Source organism: Pseudonaja textilis, chromosome 4 (assembly GCF_049901715.1).
Source record: "Pseudonaja textilis isolate UNSWEBS1 chromosome 4, rPseTex1.2, whole genome shotgun sequence".
Lineage (NCBI taxonomy): Eukaryota > Metazoa > Chordata > Lepidosauria > Squamata > Elapidae > Pseudonaja > Pseudonaja textilis.
The window spans coordinates 3,525,386-3,539,106 of record NC_141993.1 but is presented as its reverse complement, the minus strand read 5'-3'; the positions used below and the strand labels follow the sequence as shown (position 1 = coordinate 3,539,106).

Below are 13,721 nucleotides of genomic sequence, written 5' to 3'. Positions count from 1 at the left end.
AAAGCAGGAGGGTGTGACCCACAAACAGCAGCAGCAGAAAGCCGTGCTTTCAAATGTTTCTCTCTATGTTAATTTTGCTCCCTTCCTGGCTACAAGAGCATTTATTACTGAAAGGAAGACAGAAAATGTTCCGAGATCCACTGAGATGATCTTTCTTGTGAAATATATGGACTCGCTGTTATTCACGCTGCATTTGGTCCTTCCCTTTGAGATTCCCTTCTGAAAGAAAAACTCTATCATTGTTTTGCCACGTCTCGGCTTTCTATGTGGCTGGGAAGAGTCAACACCAACTTGATGCCACAGAGTCAAATACTGACAGAATATTTCTGACACATCCTATTTTATTATTCTTAGGATTACCACCGCGGTTACATTTTACAATATGTAGGGCAGCATAATGTTGGGCAGCTTTCTTGGCCCTTTTTTTTTTTTACCAAAAATTCCAAGCTAGGTTGCAAAATAGTCCGTCAGACTTACTTCACAACCGTATTTTTAATATATCTGTCTCACCTCTGCATCTTTTTTGGTTGCAACCTTTGCTGATTTTGTTGATTCCGATGATGACACACACACAGTAAGTGCACAGTTTTCTCTCAGCACAACCCTGAGGAGTAATCTAGGTACCTAAACAGAATTTTGGCTACATCTATATAGTGTTAATACATACGGGAAGTTAACTAAGAAGGAGAGATCACAGGAAAAGTTGGCCACTATCAGTCCAGTCTTAAAGCACAAAACATGGCTGCTACTTGGCTGCTCCCTTTGCTGAGAGGTAGCTGTGCTGTAACTCTTAAAGCCAAATGAACAGAATCAGAAGTTACTTCTAACACTCACAGCCAAGTACAACTAGTCTGATAATCTTTTGAAGGAGCTGACTACTTCCCTAAATCCTAAAAAAAACCCTAAATCCTCACTAGCTTTCGCTCCCTTTTTATGATGACTGGCTTTCCTTCCATAAAGCACTCCAGGTAATGGGAGCGAGGGAGCCCAGGACGAGGGTCAAAAGGTCTTCCCTTCGAAGGCCTCCAGGTTGAAGGCTGTATCCAAAAATCTTCGGAGCGAGACGAGATGGGTGTTTTTGTTACCGGTGGCCGGAGCAGCAGCTGGTTCACGCCCAACATACCTTAAGAGGCAAGAGGAAATAAATGAGAGGTTTCTCTGAAGTAGGTGTGGATGTAATACCGTATTTCCCCATGTATAAGCACCCCCTTTGTATAAGCCACCCCCCCAATTTTTGGACTGTGAAGTTTTGAAAAAAATATTTTATTAGAGAAACAAGTTATGAAGAAAGAAAATTTACAAAGAAACAAAATTCGACGTCTAGATCTACAACTTCGGTCATGACGCCGAAAGCGGTGCGGGCGACACTAGCAATCTACGCATCGGAACGAGAGTAGGAACAAAGCATTCAGGCCGATGCCTAGCGTATGCATTTCTATCGCGTACTCGCACTCGTAATCGTATCATCACGTACAATTTTTACAAAAAAGTATAGCATACTGCTGGAAAACCAGTTTATTCCTACTTTATTATTTTATGCATTTTTCACGTATAAAAAGTGTACCTGCTTTGTATATGCCACCCCCCTACTTTTTGGGCTTGAAAATTTTGGAAAAAAGGGGTGGCTTATACATGGGGAAATACGGTAATATTTGCTAGCGCTATAATTTCCAGGGAGGCTGATTATACAGGCCATGACTAGCAACACTGAATAGCCATCTGCTACAGCATCCAGATCTTACATGGGCAGCCGGGAGTTAGGCCAACATTTACCCAACTCTATGAGCAAAGTCTTCCCTCAATTTTCCAAAAACTTTTCAGATCTCTACTGTAGATTGGCGCTCCAGGCAGATGCCCCCCCATGTGGTCTACTTTAGACTCCACGGGGGTCCGTCCACCGATCCAGCTGAGAAGAAATGCAACTTACTGACTGAACGTGCTCCGTGCCCTGCCAGTGCCAGGCGGAGTACCTGGTGCTAAGTGATTTTCACGGATATCCAATGCAAGCATTGTTACCATATCGGTCGAGTGTGGTTGACGATGGTCCGGAACCGAGGTTTGACATAGTCATAGTAGCCTATGTTCTTGTGCTCTTCTTGACACCAAACAAGTTCGGCTTTAGCATACTTCTTAATTTCCTCTTTTAGCAGGTCAAAAGGAAACGGTGAGATCTAGAGGAATGAAAGCATTAAAGAACCCTCTGAAATATAAAGGGGTCACATTCTGCAGTGCACATCTTATTCCCCAAATGCTTCACTTCAATGCTTCAATGTCTCCCACGCACCCCAGGAGCGAGGCTTAAAGGTTTTATTCTATCTATGGATAAAGTCAAAACAAAACAAACGGTCTGCATTTCTTGCAGAGATGTGAGGATTATATCCTTCCAAATTTAAGATATATCTTAAATATCACTATTATGAAATTACATCACCAAAATTAAACCACTTGGGGTCTCAGTATTCTTAGAGGAAGATAGCTGGTTTTATTTGTTTTCAATACCAATGCTCCCTAGTGGAATGAAATTTGAATGGCTCACCTGATAAATATCAAAATAATAATAATAATAACAACAACAACAGTATATAGTTCTTGGTTCATAAACTATGCATCCATTTGCTGGAAGAATTTCAACTATTATCTTTAAGCCAAGGAGGATTCTCAGGCATATCAATTCCAAAGCCCATCTCAATTACTTTTTTTAAAAAAAAATCTATAGCATGCAATAGTTTCAGGAAAATATGAGAATATCCAGACCCTTTACTGTGCCGTGCATTACTGGCTAATATCATGAAACCAAAATTCATTCAAATGTCCATTGGAGACACCAGGGCTTTTAACTTGCAAATGAAAGAAATGGAGTGAAAGATCACAATGACAAGTAGAGTCACAATAATGATGCAAATGATCAATAATATTATTAAAACTTGATGGAGAAAAGATGGCTTTGTAATTTACATGATAAACTAGATGCCATCAGGTAGTATTTTAACCTTGGCACCCACTGTCACAATCAGAACAGCTTTTATTTCAGTACAGAATAGTGCATTGCAATAAAAGCTGTTCTGCTTGTGACAAAGGGTGCCAAGGTTAAAATACTACCCGATGGCATCTAACATATGGAATACTACTATTCTTTTTTTCTGATATTTTTCCTGGAAAAAAAATCAAATTAAGGAGAATATTTGTAGCTCAGGGTTGAAATGAGGGCTCCGTGGTGCTCTCTGAACTTGGTTGTTTTCTTGCAGACGTTTCATGACCCAGCTAGGTAACATCATCAGTGCTAGAAGAGAGAGAAGAGAAGGACAAGAAGAACTGTGGGATCCTTGGTGCTCTCTGAACTTGGTTGTTTTCTTGAAGACATTTCATGATCCAAACTAGGTAGCCTTGATGATGTTACCTACAAGAAAACAACCAAGCTCAGAGAGCACCAAAGGCTCATAAAAAACAAACAAACCCCAGTTTGGAGACTGACTAATCAAGGAATCAAAGTTTGACTCAAAATACCCCATAGATGAAAAATTGTTTCTAAAAGAAATGATCCAGAGCTCCTACGGCACGAGTTTTACCTGCTCCAATCTGATTATAGCCACTGCTTTTTCCAGATCTTGATTTTTCCTTTCTTTAACAAGATCGTAATATACCTTCCCAGTACAGAAAATCACCCGATTCACATCCTCGGGAGATTCAGCAGCAATTCCTTCCTCCGCAATCACACGCTTAAACTTGGTGCCTAGGAAGAACACACAACGTCGGACGATAAAACCCAAAGGTGAAACATTAATGTGATTAGCAGGATAAGAGGAACAGCGGCATTCCTTATCCTTCTGATTCCCACATTCTGATACGAATTTCTGCAGAGATGTTCCAGGGAATGTGGACCATGGAGGAAGCTGCATCCTTCCCAGAGGACCAGGCCAGGAGGGGGATGAAGTTACATCCTGCTGCTCCGGATGCCCAGGAATCCCTTTCTACAAGATCGCGGCCCATTTGTGTAATGTATTTTTAAAAAAAAAAAAAAGTTTTATTGATTTTAACAACAAACAAAACCACATAAAACATACAACATAAAACATAAAAACATCCTCCTCCTTCATAGATTTACAAGCAGTGTATCGGTTGGTTTACCACTTTTTTTCGTGCATCCGTTTCCTAGACGCCATTATAGTTATATTACATAATAACTCATATTATCAATCAACAATTGTATAACCTGGTATCATTACTGAGAAATCATTTAACTATAATTTTGTTAATTCATACTTTAACGAGATAACTATAATTTACTTAATTTATTTTACAACAAATCATAAGATCATACCAAATCTATCTTAGTAAAGTTTTATAAAAATAATATCAAAGAAAAAGAAAATATATATTCATTATGTCCTAAGTCATCCATTTGTGTAATGTATTGTGCCTTCCTGACCGGCATTTTTAATGGCTAGGGGATTCTGAGAGTTGAATGCCACACATCTTAAATTTCCCAGCTGCAAGTATGTGTGTAAGATTAAACATACATGTAAGCTTGCTTATATGTATGTTCATTTAATCTTACACTCATCCATGAGATGCCTTCTATTTTTCATGGTCCAAAAGCCAACGTAAGACGGAATGGGGAATTTTGAGAGTTGAAGTCCACACATTTCAAACTTTGCTCTGTATGTGTGTGTGTGTGTGTGTGTGTGTGTGTGTGTGTGTGTGTAAAATTAAACATACCTATCAGCTTGCTTATAGGTAAGTTTATCCTACACCCATGCATGAGATCAGCTTTTGCTTTTTATAGCCCCAAAAGCCAACATAAGCCCGAGCACGGACAAAGAGCTATTCAGAGGAGGACCAGGGGTTCCCCTCTTGGCTAATGGGTCCGGTCAGACTCCCAAGGGAACCCAGGCAGGACTCCACTCTCCTTCCTCCAGCATCAGCCAAACTGAGCCCCATCTCCAGGCATCTCAATGGGTCACTCTTTTCCTCCCCCTCTTCCCCGCTCTCGCAGTGGCCGCTGCAGAGTTTGGGGCAGGGGACAGGAAACCCAGGAAGGGTCAGCCCAGAAGCCTGAAGAGCTGGTTCTGTTCTGACCGCCTCCCCTGTCACCCAAGGGGCATCTGCACTATAATTTCACGCAGCGTAAGAAAGTGAGCAAGTCACAGCAAGCGAAACATTTCCAAAACACACAAATCTACCTGGCACCATTTCATCAAAGCTGGATTTTGCTTCAGGATGTCTCAGCAGCGACTTGGGGGTGAAGATAATTAGCTGTAAAATCATGAAAATGTGAGCTTGTCACCAGAGTCAGTACATAGTTTCCAGTATATTCACGCGAGCATTGAATCGAAGGCTGAATTGTTCACAACCAAATCATCGGTGAGGCCATAACTGAAACAGCCTACTGAAATCGTCCCTCTACTTAGTCTCAGTTAGACGCCGTTGGGTCCTGCTTTTAAATAAAGTTCTGTCACTGCAACCTGCTCTGTTATTTTTAAAGGCAGCTCAAAGAAACCTCCCAAAGTGTGTTTCATGAATCAACATGCCCGCTATAAAAAATAAACAACCCAAGGCTTTAGGGAAATTCCCAAAGGGTTTCCACCAAAATACATGGAAGCTGCAATTTATCACCCTGACAGGAGGAAACTCTGGGTGAGGCAGAAGGGGAACCCAGTGTTGTGCCTGGGGATCCCTGGCCCAGTTCCTGAGAGCCTGGCTCAGCTGGGGAAAGTGGGGGAACAGCCAGACGGAAATGGGCAGGAAAAGATCAGCATTCAAAACGGGCAGAGAAGCAACTTCCAGGTGGGGAGGGAGACCACAATGGAACCCAACATTTCTGTTGCTAAGCGAGATGTTTATTCAGTGAATTTTGCCCCATTTTATAGCTTTTCTTGCCACAGTTGTTAAGTGAATCACGGCAGCTGTTCAACGAGTGACCCGGTTGTTAAGTGAACCTGGTTTCCACCACTGACTTTGCATGCCAGAAGGTCGCAAAAGGGGATCGCATGACCACTGTCCTGACCGGCTCAAGGTTGACTCGTCCTTCCATCCTTCCGAGGTGGGTAAAACGAAGACCCAGATTGTTGGGGGCCAAGAGGCTGGCTCTGTGAACCGACTGGAGAGGGCTGCAGGGCACTGGGAAGCGGTACGTAAGCCTCAGGGCTGTGGCTATTACAGGTGACAATGCATACATGACAAAAGCAACCATTTCACGACGTACCGGTTTCCTGAAGGGCAACAATATCTGCCTTCGAAGGACGTGGAAATAACTGGCCGGCGTTGAGCAGTTCACCACAATCCAATTGCAGTCATAGAGCTGAGAAACCTCAAAGTCATCTTCAAATTGCTGGAGAGGGACGGAGGAGAGGCACAGCGTTAGGAAGCTGGACGCGGCTTCCAGGCCATCTGCTATGCGCCCCACCCCCGTCTGATTTTCCTCCAAGGGCTTAGAGGCGGGGGGTGGGGGGAAGAGTAGGTCTCCAGGTGAAATGCAGCCGTTCCTTTCAGACTCCTCTCAGTCAGGGGAACCCCAGAGGCTCTTGGGACCGTCCCAAAGAGCAGAGTGGGTCTGTTTGAGGGAAACACAGCTCCTGGTGACGGTCCACAAAGATCCTCCGTGCTTTCGTTTGTGTCGCTAGCTGAGGCTGTGCTCTGTGGCGGTTAATGTCAATGTAATAATTTAGGGGTTGTTAGGAAAATAAACCGACATTTTTCCAGTTAAGAGCAATTTTGTGAATAAACGGTGGGGCCCTGCAAGTAGGGTCTGTAGCCTTGGGACCCAGGATCAAACCCCAGTCCTCTCCTCCCACCAGGGAAGACCAACCTACTCTTAGCAACTAGCTATGGAACTCTCTATCTATTCCCAGGATCCGGGGTTCCCTGCCTCTGAAGTGCCAGTTGTTAGGAAGGTGAGCAAACCCATCGTTAATTTCCCTGATATATTTGAGAAACGGAATATTTCAGCCAAAGTTTCTCTGGATAAATGTAATGACTGAAAATACTAAAATGATGACCTATGGTAAATGGTGTGGTGAATCTGCTAAGATCAGGTCACTGGAGTCTTGTTTGCTGTATTTCATATCCCTGCACCAGGTAAATAACACCTATTAATTGGCCCAGCATCCGTCCATGCACATTTTGTATTTTACTCATACGTAGTGATCCTGGTTGGGATTTTATTGATTTCCTAGCAAAGGAAGCTTATAATGACACTACATGCAGAGGGGTTGTCTTTCCACTGTCAAAAGATGGTGTGCTTAATCCACCTGATAGTTAATACATTGGCCTTATCTTTCTTTCGTTCTTTTTTTTCTTTTTTTTTTGGAAGCCTGCTCAATTAATATCATTGATGACCTAAAACCAGTGATCGATAGGAAATGTTATTAACAAAGATGGAAGGGCAGGTGAAGAGAGAGAGAGAGAATCGATCAATAAACCTACTTACAGGAAATGCATCGGGGTCATCATTACTCATCTGAAGGAACCTCTCTGGCCTGGCTGACGAATGCTCTGGACCCTGAGAGTTACAGCATTGGAAGGTAAACAAGTTTCATTATCCACCCTCTAAATCCAAATAAAATTGCCATTTCAGGCAGAATTGCAACAGTGCAATACAAAATCAAAGGACCACATGTTATGCAAGATGGTCTAGCAAAATGTTTTAACAGTAGAAATCCTGCATGAATTTATATCACTTGATTCAAACAGCTGAGACTGAGTCGTAGTCTTTCCTGCCGTGGCTGCTGTGGAGATTTACTAGCTCATTTCTAGGTGTGTATATTATAAGCGTGGAACACTTTATAACTCTATAAAATCTCTCAGCATTGAGACTTACTAAAACGAGTGGGGCTTATTCTCGGCTGTGTATTAAATCACTGAAAAAAATTTGCGATCTTCTTCACTGGTATTTTTATTCATCACAAAAGATTCAGGCTACAGAAGAACTTGAAGGTGTGAGGATTTCTGAGCCAGGCATGGGAGATGGACCAGAAGGCCTCCAAGTCCTCTTCTAATCCAACCCTCCTCTGCCCAAGGCAAGAGATCCTGTGGTCTCTTCTGGACTCTGCCTGAACTCCACGAGGTGGATACACGGGGCCACGGAAAGAATAACAGAGAAACAGAGTTGGAAGGGACCTTGGAGGTCCTCCAGTCCAACCCCCACCCCCACCCAAGCAGGAGATCCTAGAGACCACCTCAGGCAAGGGGCTGTCCGGTCTCTTCTTAAAAAGCTCCCATATTTTAAAAGCCTATTTAAACAGGAAAGGCAAAATACGTAGGGGGAAGTCTTGCTGCGATTGCCGAAAGGCCTACCATTCCTTCCATTCCGTGAGGCAAAAGGAGGACGATTCCATTGTGACGGACCCACTTGGCTTGCCCAGAGCTGATGAACTGGTCAATGATGCACTGGGCGGTGTTGTGAAAATCGCCAAACTGAGCTTCCCAGCACACAAGCGCATTGGGACTTGACATCGCAAAACCAAGTTCAAAACCTAGGAAATTAGAGAAAGGAAAAGGTGCAATTAAAGCCAACCGTTGCCATAGTGGAAAACACAGGGAGTCCTTCTTTAGTGACACACATACACACACCCATGTGAGACCGGCAAATCAGGCGTTAAGCGAAGCATTGTAAAACCGTGGCCATGCTTGTGGACTTCAGCTTTCCTTTGCTTGACAGACTGCAAAGGCTGTAAAAATGCATGTACTGGTCATAACGTTACTTTTTCATCATTTTTGTAAGGGCAAAACGTCAGTGAACAAGGATTACCTGTATCTACAATTCAGAATTGAATTATTGAGCACTTGATGGTGTAGCCAGAGATGTGTTCAACATCTGGAGGATGGGAAACCAGATCAGAGAACATCCAGAACCCAGAGAAACACAATTCAGATAAGGCAACCTTCATGGTCCTTCACCCGCATACACACAACGACACACATTAAAATGGAATCCTGATGCCCCTTGCTCTTGAAGGAAGGAAGGTCACCCACCGAACAATGTCCCCATCCCAAGGAGGACAATAACAGCATAATAAAAGCAGCAGCAGCACCAAAAATGCCAAGGAGATGAGATAAAAGGGATTGAAATTTTACCTAATGAATGGGCAGATCACAATCCAATTCAGATAATATGGAAGGGTAAGGAAAAACCCAAGAAAAGATGGACGTTAAATACTCAGTTAATAAGAGAAAAAGAATATACCAACAAACTCAAGGAGGAATTAAATTATTTCTTAAAGAAAAATGATAATGGAGCAACTACAAAACAAAACATTTGGGATACAATGAAGGCAGTAATAAGAGGTATAACAATCTCTTATAACGCCAAGAGGAATAAGGAAAAATACGCCCAGCAAAACAAATTACAACAAAAAATTAAGGAATTAGAAACTCAATTACAGAGTACCCCAAAGGATTCAAAATTGCAAAATCAGATAACAATAACTAAAGATAAATTGAATTTAACTGAACAAGAGAGAATGATTATAAATTTGAATATAACTAGACAAACTTATTTTGAGCATGCTAATAAGCCAGGGAGATGGCTGTCATATAGACTTAAAAAAAGGAAAGAAAAGAGATTGCTATACCAGCTAATAGATGGAAAGGGGGATATACATCAGGAGATAGAACAGAAAAAGAAATTGCCCATAAGTATTTTGAAGAATTATATAAAAAGGAAGAAGTTAACGAAGATAGAATAAGAAACTATTTAGATGAAGTGAAGGATAAAGCAATTGGGGAAGAAATGGAAGAATTATTAAACAAAGACATTACTTGGTTTGAATTGAAATCAGCAATAGAGAACCAGAAAAACAATAAATCCCCGGGACCAGATGGGATTCCAGGGGAGCTGTACAAGGCAATAGCAGAACAAATAGGACCTCTTATGGTGGAATTTTTTAATGACGTCTTATTGGCAGCCAGGATGCCGGACTCATGGAGGGGGCCATTGATTTAGCTGATCCCGAAGGAGGATTCGGATCCCCGATATATACAAAATTATAGGCCAATTTCATTGTTAAATGCTGATTACAAAATATTTACTTCTATTATAGCAGGTAGACTAAAAAGAATGTTAAATGAGCATATACATGAAGATCAAAATGGATTTCTTCCGACCAGACAAATCAGGAACAACTTAAGAATAGTAGTAGATATCTTAGAATTTTACGAAGCCCACCCCGAAAAACAAATTGCACTTATGGTTTTAGATGCAGAGAAGGCCTTCGATAATTTAAATTAGCAATTTTTAATCCAAAAAATTTATAATATGAATTTAGGCACCAAATTTGAAAATATTATAACAACCATTTATGATACACAACAGGCTAATATTATAATAAACAGGGAATATACCCGCCCAATAAAAATAGAAAAAGGAGTCAGACAGGGCTGCCCACTCTCATCCCTTCTCTTCATATTATCATTAGAAGCATTACTAATGCGAATTAGACAGAACCCAGACATAAAAGGATTAAAGGTTAAGAAAAAAGAATATGTTGCAAGCGTTTGCGGATGACATGATTTTTTTCATTGAAGAACCAATAGAAAGAGGACAAAAATTGATGAATGAATTAGAACAATTTGGAGCAGTAGCAGGACTTAAAATTAATAGGAAGAAAACAAAATTAATGACTAAAAATTTAACAGAAAAACAGAAAATAGAACTAGAAGTTATGGGAATACAAGTGATAAAGAAAGTTAAATACTTAGGAATATGGTTGACAGCGCATTGTAAGACACTTAAGGAAAATAATTATGATAAATTGATGCAACAAGTAAAGAAGGATTTAGAAACATGGGGCAAGCTGCAACTTTCATTATTAGGCAGGATTGCTGCTATTAAAATGAATATTCTTCCAAAATTCCTATATATATTTCAGAAGATCCCAATCAAAGTACAAAAATTTTTTTTTGAAGAACTTAATAACTGTAAATTTTATCTGGCAAGGGAAAAAACCTAGAATAAATTTAAAGGCAATGCAGGATATGAAGAGCAGGGGAGGGCTGGCACTTCCAAATTGAGAGTTGTATTATAGTGCAGCCTCCTTAGTATGGTTGAAGGAATGGGTGAATTTAACCAATAAGAGAATATTATTCTTAGAAGGCCATGACTTGCAGAGGGGGTGGCATGCTTTTTTATGGGATGTAGGGAAAACTAGCCAGAAAGATTTTCACAGACACCTAATCAGAGACTCATTAATAACTAATTGGAAGAAAATACAAAAAAAAAACACTATTTAAAAATGCCAGTTTGGATTTCAACAATGGAGGCGATGATTCACCCAAATAATCTGGATATCACTAAAATGATTAAATATAAGGACCTATTGGATACGCAAGGAAATTTGAAATTGCGGCAAGAACTTCAAGAGCGGGGACTAAAAATTGATCAGTGGGCATATCTTCAAATTCAAAGTAGATATAAACAGGACAAGAAAGAATTTGGAATTAACAATAAACTCTAGCAATTAGATACAATTTTATTAGGATCAGGCAAAAAATATATAACAAAATTTTATAATTATTTATTAGAAGTAGAATTAGAAGAAGAAATTGTAAAAGGGAACATGATGGCCTGGAGTAGGAATATAGGACGTAGCATCACCATAACAGAATGGGAAAAGGTCTGGCGTAGAAATAATAAAATTACAAAATTGGTAGCATACAAAGAAAATGCCTATACAATGTTTTATAGATGGCACCTTCCACCTTCGAGATTAGCGAAGATGCACCCCAATATGAGTCCAAATTGCTGGAAATGCAAAAAAAAAAAAAAAAGAGGGAACTTTTTTCCATATGTGGTGGTCCTGTACAGAAGCTCAAAAATATTGGCAGAAAATTAGAAATTGGCTGGAAGAAATGACAAGAGAACAGATCGAATTCAAACCAGAGTCCTTTCTGTTAGAGATCTTTGATAAACAAATATCAAAAAAAGTGAAATATATAATAATACACATTTTGACAGCGGCCAGATTGGCTTTTGCACAATGTTGGAAGCAGCCTCATGTTCCATCAGAGGAGATGATCATTCAAAAAATTTCAAGTTGTGCAGAAATGGACAAATTAACTTTGGCATTAAAAAATTAAGACACTTCAATATACTACAACAGCTGGAACTGCTGGTACAAATGGATAGACCAAAGATAGACTTCACACTAAAAGGCAAAAGAGGATAGGATAAATCCATAGTAGTGATATACAGATATATGTAAGGATTAGGTGTGGGTATATGGCATAAAATAAGGATAAAAAAGAGGTCTTACAAACTGTTGAAGATGAGAATGTTTTTAATTGTTTTCTATTTTTCTCTTTTCTTCTCCCTTTCTTCTTTCTCTCTCTTTCATTTATGTATGTGTTGTTGGTTTGTTTTAATTGTAAAATCAATAAAATTTATTTTTTTTAAAAAAAAGAAAATTACTGAAAGAACGGAACATAAAACTACTATAATGACCAGCACAGTTCTCACACAGCTATTGTTCAAGCACAATAATAGCAAATGGTCAGAATAGCTGTGAGAGGTTTAGCATACAATAAACCTATATATTCACTGAAGAGCCTGGACTCCTGATTTCCTACGCTTGACATTACTATTACCACAATGAAGAATGATTTGCTGCATCTTATATTTCCTTCCCAATGGTAGCCACCTGAAAATTATGCTACTAGAAGAGGAGCTAGAGTTTATTTCCTGGTGTAACACAATAAAACAGGTCCAGATAATTTTTTAAAAAATGAGTCATCAGGTATTGTTTTTAGAAAAACCTAAGGAACACATTGACCTGATATCAAAATATAGCTCAGTCTGATTACCAAAGGTACGCCCCTCCCTCTAAGCTAAATGACTCCACAGGAAACCATCCAACTTACCCAAGACTCCATATTCTGAAAGGGAGCTATTGCACACGGTGTAAGGAGCCTGTTGCTCCCACAGGTGATTCATAGGAACACAAGTCCTCTTGTCGACATTTTGATCATGCAGCACATGGTGGCGATGGCTACCGGGATTTTCAGCAAGCCAGTGGGAAGGAATTTGGAAAAACAAAATGCAACAGAGGGGTGAAACACAGAACATTTTGGGCACCTTAAAGGTGTTCCTGCAAAAACTTTCACTGAGTCCCAAAGGGACTTTTCCAAAAGATAATTGGACTTCCTTGTTGTTGTTTTTTTCTTTGAAAACATTTTGCTTCTCATCCAAGAACTGAAGAAATTTCTTGGAAAAGGGTGACCATGGGGGGAAGGGGGGTGGGATTCCTGCCAAGATATTTTCAGGAAGAGACTGGACTGCCATAGATCAGAAATAATGTAGGGTCTTCCTGCTCGGGTGGGGGGTTGGACTAGATGACCTACAAAGTCCCTTCCAACTTTGTTCATCTGTTAAATATGACGGTTTGCCTTTAAGCAAAGGCGTTCCCAACCTTACCTTCAACTTAAATCGGGGCTTTCCTTGCTGGCAACTCACATGCTTTCCCACCTTCACCCCATCCTGAAGATCGCATGAATACACAACTGAGGTCAGTATACTGACATCAATTTAAAAAAAAAAAAAATTTAACAATTTGGAGGAATGGAACGGAGCCCTTAGACAGGATGCTGCTTGCCTCTCGGCCCCCAAAGGTAACTTTGGCCCCGTTGTTATGCAACCCATGAAGCTTTTCAAGAGAAGCAGTTATACTCCACACAATATGAAGTGTGGAAGCTATTACACAACACGGCTGCTTTCCCTCAAAATTACGGCT

At 40.4% G+C, this 13,721-nt stretch overlaps 1 protein-coding gene across 4 annotated transcripts in view; it reads right to left on the bottom strand.

The window, feature by feature from the left end:
* Positions 1–323: 323 nt before the first annotated feature.
* Positions 324–13,721, bottom strand: part of OGDHL (oxoglutarate dehydrogenase L) — a 40,749-nt gene continuing 27,351 nt past the window's right edge. For all 4 annotated transcript variants that reach the window (XM_026714540.2, XM_026714539.2, XM_087932138.1 and 1 more), the window contains 8 exons: positions 12,853–12,980; positions 8,293–8,471; positions 7,427–7,498; positions 6,203–6,328; positions 5,181–5,253; positions 3,567–3,730; positions 2,017–2,171; positions 324–1,123 (listed from right to left, as the gene is read on the bottom strand). In XM_026714540.2, the coding sequence (XP_026570325.1) occupies positions 1,000–1,123; positions 2,017–2,171; positions 3,567–3,730; positions 5,181–5,253; positions 6,203–6,328; positions 7,427–7,498; positions 8,293–8,471; positions 12,853–12,980 (1,021 nt within the window). In that variant the 3' untranslated portion in view covers positions 324–999. The remainder of the gene's footprint in view (positions 1,124–2,016; positions 2,172–3,566; positions 3,731–5,180; positions 5,254–6,202; positions 6,329–7,426; positions 7,499–8,292; positions 8,472–12,852; positions 12,981–13,721) is intronic.